The sequence below is a fragment of the Epinephelus fuscoguttatus genome, linkage group LG16, assembly GCF_011397635.1.
Source record: "Epinephelus fuscoguttatus linkage group LG16, E.fuscoguttatus.final_Chr_v1".
Taxonomy (NCBI): Eukaryota; Metazoa; Chordata; class Actinopteri; order Perciformes; family Serranidae; genus Epinephelus; species Epinephelus fuscoguttatus.
In genome coordinates this window covers 25,919,136-25,929,374 of record NC_064767.1, presented here as the reverse complement: position 1 = coordinate 25,929,374, position 10,239 = coordinate 25,919,136, and the positions used below count along the sequence as shown (strand labels likewise).

General features: G+C 38.5%; 1 protein-coding gene across 4 annotated transcripts in view; it reads right to left on the bottom strand.

Annotated features, from left to right (window-relative positions):
• Positions 1–306: 306 nt before the first annotated feature.
• pde10a (phosphodiesterase 10A) overlaps positions 307–10,239 on the bottom strand; it is a 77,242-nt gene continuing 67,309 nt past the window's right edge. For 2 of the 4 annotated variants that reach the window (XM_049600339.1, XM_049600341.1), the window contains exons 18-22: positions 8,667–8,839; positions 8,425–8,536; positions 8,138–8,218; positions 6,276–6,364; positions 308–3,990 (exon numbers count right to left, since the gene is read on the bottom strand). In XM_049600339.1, the coding sequence (XP_049456296.1) occupies positions 3,891–3,990; positions 6,276–6,364; positions 8,138–8,218; positions 8,425–8,536; positions 8,667–8,839 (555 nt within the window). In that variant the 3' untranslated portion in view covers positions 308–3,890. Of the gene's footprint in view, positions 3,991–6,275; positions 6,365–8,137; positions 8,219–8,424; positions 8,537–8,666; positions 8,840–10,239 lie in introns of all 4 variants that reach the window. The other 2 variants (XM_049600338.1, XM_049600342.1) reach the window with 2 other exon arrangements.

Genomic DNA, 10,239 nt, shown 5'->3' with positions numbered 1-10,239 from the left:
TTTTTTTCAGTTTTCACAAATTCAGATCCAAAAATTAAAATTTCAGAATTTCAATAAATAGATTTGGGTTGCTTCAAATTCGATAGGTCAAATTCAGATTAAAAAATTCCAGTTGGGGGCACTGGTGGCTTAGTGGTTAGAGCAGACACCCCATGTACAGAGGCTCTGTCCTTGTTGCAGCAGCCCAGGTTCGATTCTGGCTTGCGGCCTTTTGCTGCATGTATTTCCCTCTCTCTCTCCCCTTCATCCTTAGCTGTCCTGTCAATTAAAAGCCCCGAAAATAATCTTTAGAAAAAAAAAAAAAAAATTCCAGTTGAACAGAATTTTTTTCTATTCTAATTCTGAAAGTTGAATTTTTGGATACTTACTGCTATGTCTCTTAATTGCTTCCACATAAAAAGGGTTTCCAAGAAGGATGAAACAAATAACGCAGACTAAAAATGGGGCCAATGACATATTATAAATTTCTTCAAAGGTTTTCCATCACTATATAGTTTTAAACAAAGTGGTGTTGACTTTCCTTCAATATTCATCATGCACAATGTTCAGCACAGACATAACTCAGTGTGTACGGTAGACTGCAGTCCTCCCAGTTTGTCCAACAAGAAATTACAGGAGGATGTTGTAAACATTGCGAGTCGTTCTAAAGTTCACAGTTCACAGTCTGGGATAGTTAAACAAGTGGACCTGGTTAGGTGCAACAACATGCTGATCTATTATTGGTTCTTTTCTCTCTTTCTACCGACCATCCTTTTGTTCGTTCGTATTATAGCTGCTGCCACAAATATCATTAATGACTCAAATAGTCCGATTAAAAAAATTCAAAAAAGAATGAGTGGGCACAGAGACGTATTCTTCAGGTATTTAATAAAAGTCATTTGGGCTACTGCTCTTACATTTACAGTTGAGACATTCCGCAATTATTCTGGGTAACAGTAACATGTCTTAGACCGTTTTGTTTATCTTAATGTTTACTTTGTACAAAACAAAAAGGCCAACATTATTTTTCTTTGTATAAAAAAATATAAGTTAATTTAAATTTAACTCTAATTAAGAAAATAACAATAGTAATAATAGCAATAATAATAATCATCAATAATAATAATAATAATGATAAAGATCATAAGCTAAACATAGTGCAGACAATGGGATATAACTGGTGCTGAAAAGTAGAAGGGACAGTGCAGTGTTATGGACTTAGCCATGTTCTCAGGTGGGGTCAGAGTGGGAAAAGAGACAGTCAAAAGCTTTCTCTCTCTCTTTCACACACAAGCACACACACACGCACACAAACAGTCTGAAAGTGCACAACTGCCATTCAGTTTAGCGCCATCAGAGCATACATCTCAGTCTGTACAAACTAATTCCTAGATTGCACACAGTATACACCTATTACCGTATATGCAAAAGTATATATAAACTTCAGTTTAGGTGCATGCTAATTGTTGCTCTTGGTTGAAGCTTACTGGAAGCAATTCAGAAAAGTAAGACAGAGCACATCATGGAAACTGATGGCGCACTGACCCACATGCCACCATCGAGGATCTGCAATCAACAAAACATTCATCAAAATGTACATTCACACCTTTGGGGGGTGGGGGGGCACAGTACCAGTTGTAAAACAAATTATTTTAGCGGTAATTTCAGTCTTGGAGGGACAATGTCCACTGGAATGACAGTTTCAGACAAAACAAATTGTCTTTTGGAAGATCTCAGAAACTTGTTTTAAAGAGTCCAAAATGCACCCCCCCTGCGTGACGCTGGAGAGTGAGCATAAGGGAGGCTGATTTACTTCCTTCGACAGGCCTTGGATATGAAGGGAGATTCTGTTACACACCTGCAGAGAGCCAACCAAATGTTCTTGAGTTGCAATCCCAGAGATAGACATGTGATGCACTTTAGCTTAACAGGTTTGACTTTATGGGGAAATATGAAGCTGATGATTGTTGAGCTGCTGTACCTGGCATTAATTAATGTTTCAACCTGCAAGGACACCTGTCTACAGAGTGCTGCAGGAAAGGGTGCTAAAACCGGGAAATGAGCGAGCATTTTAGCACTCCTGGTTCCCTTGTCTTAAAGTCAATGTGTTATTTTAAATGTGAGTTAGATGTCTAAAATAAGGTCTGTGGTTAACACAAGCTCAAGAGACTTTCATGTTTTGTTCTACCACATAAAATACGTCAGTAAATCCCCCACTTGTGAATTTGGAAGCTTAAAAAATGTGTCGGCTATTGCTAACAAGTGGCTAAATGAGGCTCCAGAGTGTCATCATGCTGAACATGGCTTTACAGCAGTTAAGTCATGTGACTGTGGTGTAGCTCATTTATAGCCTAAGATTAGCTTTTTGCTTCTGGTGATTGCATTTACGCCTCAAAAATCATGAAAGTGGTATTAATTTGTGGAGATTATCTTGCTGAATAAAATGTGTAAGCCTCATAAACTTCTATTTGCCACAAAACTTATTTTATGCAATAATCCAGAACTCTGTGGAAAAACTGGCTTTTAGACAAGGGAACCTTGGCAACTCTAACTTCTGCGTCAGCCTACAAGAAAATGTCATCCTTGCAGCACTCTATGTCAACAAGAGACTGTATAGTGTACAGCTTAATTAATTCATCACATCTCAACCACGTGTTAAAAATCAGGGTGCTGTCTAGACCTTACATAATGTAGTCAACATGTAAAAAGTTTGTTGTGTCACTGCAAACAAAGAAATCTTTAGAATCTGCTGGGACACTCAACCAACTTGAGCAGTATCCTCATTTTACTTGTGTTTTATTCATGGTTGCAGGAATGATTACTGATTAATGAGGAGAAACCAGATTGTTGTGTAAAATAATTCATGATGCGATAGTGGCGTGAAAAATGTTATGACAGAGGAAATTCAATAGTATGCAGTCTGGGCTTATTATAACTGATGCTATTTGTGCATCATCTTGTGAACTCTGTCCTACAAACTTTATTACTGCTGGCCTGGGGTCAGATCCTGTTAATAAGAAGAAAGTAGATGTACTATGTAGGTTCCTAGATGCCGGGAGGGGCCGGGGTGGGGGGTGGGGGTGGGGATGAGGATGTGTGGGGGGGCAGTGCTGTGGGGTCCACTTCAGGGAGAGACATTGTGACTCTCTTGTGACTGTGTTCACAAGTGTCGACGTTATCTAACTCCTCTTGTCAAACAGTTCATCCACATTTTGTAGAATATGCTGCGGGGGGGATTTCTCCACGTAGAATAGGCTGTATGTCTTTATTCAAGTACTGCAAAGGATTTTTGCTCAAAGAGTAATAAAAAAACATTCACCTTCTCAGCGAGGTGGCATTAAACCATATATCTGCTCTACACATTCCTTCTGTCTCTGGAAATACCTTGCTGAAGTAGTGCGCGTACGATAAACCTACCACAGAAGGCAAACAGTACCATTTCAAAACAAACAAAAAAACAAAAAGCCTGAACCAACAAGATTTCACATATGTCTCGCCTGTGAAAGGTTCAGAGTAAGGCCTCTGCAAATACAAGACCATAAAAGAATCAGCTCATATAAAAAAAAAAAAAAAAAAATCATAACATAAAACAGTCGAAATGAAACAACCACAACGGCCTTTCTATTCCATTCAGTCCATTCTACCAAATGAGCTCCCAAGCTGAGTGGATGTAGAGTGATGGGTGGAAGTCCCTCCCCATCGCCTGTCTGTCAGTCTCTGGGATCGGTGAAACCGTCAGTGTTGACACCTCCGTCACCCAATGAGGTAACTGTGTGTTTTCAAAGTCAAGTCGCCTTTAGCTGATCCGTCTCCTGCTAACACAGGATGTGGGTTCTTCCCCCTACAGAGCTCCAGGTCAGTGGCAGGGTTCGAGTTGTATTCCTTTGGTGGGCCAGCAACCCCTTTGGTAGTCAGTTGTCCACCTTGACAGGACCTGAATCTGAAGGCCGGCTGGGCAATATGTCCTGCATCTCTCCCCGTGATATCTTCTCCCACTGGCCCAGGTTCTCCCTGCAAACACAGAACACCTCCGTCAGATTCAGACGCTGCATGTCGTGGGTTTACAATCAGGGCCGCACCATTAACACAGATATTCTATTTCTTACTGCAAAGACACGGCTTAAAATCTGAAATAAGGGAATAAAATCTGTTAACAAACATGAAATGACTGATAAAATTTCCTCATGAGGAATAATGCTATAATTTATGGTATTTAAACAATTTGTTGTTATACACATTATAACATTTTATGTACTATATTAGATATTTGTAGATATTTAATAATGGATGGCTATCATAAAGTTGCAACTAAATAATTACTCTAATTATTTGTCCCTTTTTCTTTTTCTGTTTCTTCCTTTTGCGTTAGTTTTTATGCCACTTGGGTTTGTCTGCACTTCACTCCTCCGCCTGTCTTGCATTTTGTTATTTTGTTTTTTTCAAGTTGATAACTTGTATCCCACTGACTAAATTACTAAATAAATAAATAAATAAGTAAATAAATAAAGTGTCAACTGCTAATGACAATACATTGTGAAATAAAAAGGCCACTGAAATATTTTTTATAGATGCACTACACAGTATTTATTAACCTTTTAACAAGATATTATAATCATGAGTTGCAACTTCATGACATAACTTCTAGCATTACTAATAATAAGTAACATTACTAATTATCCTTTCCTTGTTTGTTAATAGTAAAATAACTATTACCTTAAGTTTCAATAAGTATCAATTTATCAGTTATTAATGATAGTTATAATTAAGTGTTACCAATTAGGGTGTGACACTTCTTTAAAACAAAACACACATACAGATAACAGCATTTTGATTTGATTAAGTTATTATCAGATGTATATTTGTTACTTATCATTAGCTGTTAATTTTAAGTTGTCTTATGTGAGAGAAAATTAAATGTACCACTGTAGCTACTGATGGGGCTGGTTAGTTAGTGCACAACAAGATAACACTTTGCTGCCACAAGGGTGTGCACCTGATGTTGTAAATGGTATGGAGACAATATAGTTGGAGACAGTTACAACCTTAAAACAGAAAGCTGAAATTATGTAACTGCAGCAATGATATTAGGACAAAAATATTAAAATACCAACATATTTAGAATACCAAGTCATGGTTCTGACGTTATCCACATTAAATGTCAACACATTGCAACAACAATACGAAAGCTGCTTTAAACCAAACTGTAATAAACAACTAAACAAAATGAATTTGTACTGGCAATTTATTCAAGACAAAAATGTCAGGAATGATGATAAAATTAACAAGGGTCAAACACATGTCACCACAGTGTCATTAGTCATGTGCAGTAGAGGTCCCATTAGGTCTCGTTGTCATGAGGGTAACCTCTCCGCCTGTGCTATGATCAAGCCTGACACACAAGTTCACAGAGCGCTGCCACTCACTCACTTAGCCAGCCGGATGCAGTTTACACGTCTGTGGCAGATCCCACAACAAGCAGTCGGGCTCCACAGGGTCTAGGCCCGCTGCCCACCCAGGGCCCGGCGCTGACGTACAGCCGGGGCTTAAATATTACACTGCTCACTTTGTTTGCATTCCCCACAGATCAAGGTCACAATGCTTTAAAGACCAGCGGGTTACCCCAGAGGGGTTAGAGAAATGTGCCATATGATCCCGTTCAACAAGCAGAAATAACTCATATAAATACATTCTTAAACTTTTATCAAACATGAAAGCAGAGAGGCACGCACATAGACACAGTGTCACACCACGGCACACACTGTTACACCGTGGACGAGCAACCATTTCCCGAGAGCACACTGTGCTCTACATTGACATTTGTCTATTTGAATATGTTTTCTTGCACAAGTTTGTCTAACCCAGTATCGGTGCCGTAGCATGTGTGTGTTTTGTTTGTATTTTCAGTGCAACTCCAGGAATGTGCGCCTATACACGCACTCCTTATCACCGCTAATCATATTTGTCTGGCCAACACTGCTGCTGGTCAGACGAGGCCAGCACACACGTCACTTATTATACATGAAGCTGTCATCAGTGCATTTATTGGCCATATCAGATGTGAAATCAGCACGTCAATATTGTGTTAAGTAACGTTTTGACTGCACTGTGTTTCTGACCTATTTCACAACGTATGAATTAAAAGGTCTCACAGTTATGCAGTTATTTTTATCTTTTATTCCTAAAAATATATATATGAGATACAGTCTCTGTCACCTCCAAATCTTGCTTGGCCTTTTGTCAGCACACAGTAAAGGACAAGACCTTTCCTCATAAAAACTGTAGCTTTGAATACTTACTTGCAGGCTTTTAGAAGAGGACTGGATGGAGGGAAAAGCTCCGCTAGTGTCGTGTAACATGGAACTGCAACAGCATTGTAAAATCCCACCTTAAAAAACAAACAAAAGACAGACAAATAATTAGGCAGAAGAAGTATTTTTTTGTAAACAACCTCATTCACATTTTCACAAACAGTGTAAGAAATTGCTTTTACACAACATTAATCCCGTAGGCCATGAAGAACTGTCCCAATGAGTGACACAAATGTCACCTAAAAGCTTATCGAAAAATTCTGAAATTCCCACACAATAATTTTGTGTCAGTGGGTGCACAAAAATCCTCATAGATCATGTATTTACAAAAGCAGTTTAATATTTAGTAATTAATGTTATTCAAGATTTGTGTCTGTAATATCGGTACCACCAATTTGGTGATGCTTTCAATTACCTTATTCCACTATAGAATTCACTTACTCTATATCAATTGTTGTGGGGGTTTGACATTATTATTATAATATAATGATCAAATTGTTTAACTATAAATACCTTTTTATAGTGATGTGATTATCAGGATATTGTTGTTTGATATTACTGAACTTACTATAGTGATCTGATTTCCTGGCAGGCACACACAGTATATGTTAAAATGTATACAGGGCCAAACATAGTTCTGGTGAAGAGTTTATCCCTTATATTTACCAAGATTTGCACAGAGTACTACAGAAAATGCTGATTTCTCATCCTGTGGATGGCATGTTACTTTCATCTCTATGAATACACATACATTTTTAGTATTTTAAACAGTTTCAATACTCATTTTCCGCAGTATTGATACACTGATATCAGCTACCCTTTATGGCTATCTAATTTGTAATGTTTCCTACACTCATTCTGCTCTTCCCTGCTACTAACAAAAAAGAAGAAAAGTTGTTGTCATGTAATGGCCTTGTCATATTTGCCTTCTATTAGATTTTCAATTGTACGCCCTCTATGTCACAGTTTTACCCATCAAAAATGGCATCAAATATTAATATAGTGGCCATTTCAACATACCAAAGTTCTTTGGCCACTTAGTCTGCGAGGTGTTTTGGTTTTGACTCGTGTTCCTGTTCCTTTTGTGAAGATCCACAGTACTCACATGAGGCAGTGAGAAAGCTGAATGAGGTTTATTGAGAATAAAAAAAAAAAAAAAAGACAAAACAACGGGCCAAGTCCTTCCAAAATTACATCTCATACAGTCCACTACTGACTCGATGACCTATTTCTATATATTCTCACTGTATTAACCGTTACACACTTGAACATTGTCTTGTGTGAGTACTGTGGATCTTCACGAAACAAACAGGAACACAAGTCAAAACTGAGACTAAGTGGCCCAGGAACTTTGCTATGTTGAAACAGCCACTATATTGAGTCAAAAAGTTATTAGGATCCAAACCAACACAGGCTGCATGTCTCTTTACACATGACATTTTCGACAATCTTCTTTCTGTCCTGCGCAATAAACTGCCTAACAGCGCCACACCTGTCATAAATAACTTGTACCTGTTTTTTAACACATAAATAAAGTAAATATAAACATAACCTCACTACTATACACTATTCAAAATACACAGAACCTTAAATAACAGCAGAACTTATATGTCATATCATCACAGACATTTTTACCAAACATAAATATGTGCTTTAGTGGCTCTTATAATATTTGAGCATCATCCACCTGTATTTCCTTCTTCTCAAAACTTTTTAAAGGACCACTACTTTCCTGTTATGGGATTATTCTATACCTTCATAAAGAACACATTTCGAACTCTCTGAGAGTGTGTGTTAGAGTTAGAGAGAAAGCTCAGTTAGAGACACATGAGTAGAAGTGCTGGTCTTACTTGGCCTTGGGGAACCTCATCCTTCTTGTCTCTGTCCATCATAGGGATCGGCTGCAACCCAATTTTCTTCATCTCATCACCCTGACGAAGTACAACATAAAGAGAGTATTTTATTTCTGCACACTGTAGCAAATCTTCTGGCCACTACACAACACTATTTTGCCTTCACAAATTGCAGGGCAGCTGGGGGTAGCAGCATTTCCAAGTAATAACAGAGGTCTGATTGTTATACTGGAGGCACTAAATGACACTAAAGCGGTTGAAACTCCGGCAGTATCCCACTGTACCTCAGCCCAGAACTCAGCATAGATGTCGTTGGCTGTGAGCCGTGTGATTTGCCATTGCTTGGTAACAGAACACAGGTCACATGCTGTCATCATCAGACCAATCACACGGTCCCTGGAGGGGAGCAAAGCCTTGTTATAGCCATGAGGAGAAACTTTTTGTGCACCGGGTCCGCGTGTGATGTTGTAAGACCCGGTGTGATCCTGACCTGACCTGTGCACCAGTGTTAGTCGTGACCTCTGACCTGTGACTGTGGTTGTTCAAGTCTAGCGCGCTCGCGGTCAGTAGCTCGGACAGCTGCTGGTGGTTGTTGAAGTACAGGGCGAGGTCCGTGGCGATGATGGCCTTCCGGATGATCTCCAGCACCTGCTCGTACTCGCTGGAATTCAGGTTGGAGAAAATATTGTGCCCTTCCAGCTATGAGAAACAAAGAGATCAATAAAAAAGCAAAAGCTCCACTTATGAGGCGTTCAGCTCAGCTAGACTACAACAGGTTGTAATCTCATGTTCATCTCAAGTTCACGCAGATCCTGGACGTTACAGAACAAGGCAGTCAGGACTAAATCACATGATCCATTCAACAGATCTGTATTGACAATGTGTGCATGTGTGTGTGCTTATGTTTTCTAGAAATTATGTTAACTTAAGTATTACAAGAAAGTAAGAATTTACTTGCCTATGTGTTTCTTTTACACAGAAAAAGTGATGTAACAAATAAAAAAATGTAAAGGAATGGTGCATATTTATGTAGGAATATGAAGTTTTTTAATTTTTATTTTATTTTTAAGAATTACTTATGTATTATTACTTATCCATTTTTGTATTATAATTTTATTTAATTTTATTTTACTGTGTTTTTTTCCCCTTTTGTGAATGTACATATATTTGATTTATTAGTACTACGTAACTCTGTTTTATGCCAGAAAAAAAGAAAAAAGTTCAATAAAATATTAATGAAAAAAATCTGGTTGATTTTTGTCTTAATGATTTTAGTCTCTAAAATTCAGCACTGAGATAAATTTGAGTTTTTGCAAATTTTGAGGGCATTGTTCTGCTAGGTTTTCATTGGTCACCTTCAAATTGTGACTTGCTTTCTGCTTTGCTGATGACATCTGTCCACGTATGGCATCAAGAAGAACTACTGGACATATGTTTTAAACAGCCATATAATAGCCTACATAAAAAGCAATAAACACAAATGACCACCACCAATGACACCAACGCTATAGCCCTCTTTGCATTCTAAGCCCGTCAAAATAAATAATATGAAAATAAGATAAAGCCTAAATAAGGAAGCGGTCTATTGAGCAGCGTGACTAATCAGTGAGGATGTGTGGCAGAGGCAAAGGAGGAAAAGGATTCGGTAAAGGAAGCACCAAGCGTCACTGTAAACTCTTCCATGATAACATCCAGGGAATCAACAAGTCGGCTATTAGCTGTCTGGCTTGCTGTGGTGAAGCCTATCTTCAGTCTCATCTACAAGAAGACCCATGGGCGTGCTTTAGATCTTCCTGGTGAATGTGATCCGTGATGGCGTCACCTACACCAGGCACACTAACTGCAATGGATGTGGTGTATGCTCTGAAGAGGCAGGGATGCACTGCGCACCGCTTCGGAGGATGAATAAATCCGTATCTTAGTAAAATCCTTTAATCGGATCTGCATGATATAAGTTAATATTTGAGTTGTCTTGGCAACAAATACAGGTCACACAATATTAGGCTATTTAATACTCTATTAATACATGTATCTATTATTTGGCCTATTTCCCACCCGACATTTTGGCTGTTGACAACTCCATGTGACACTGGCAAAAA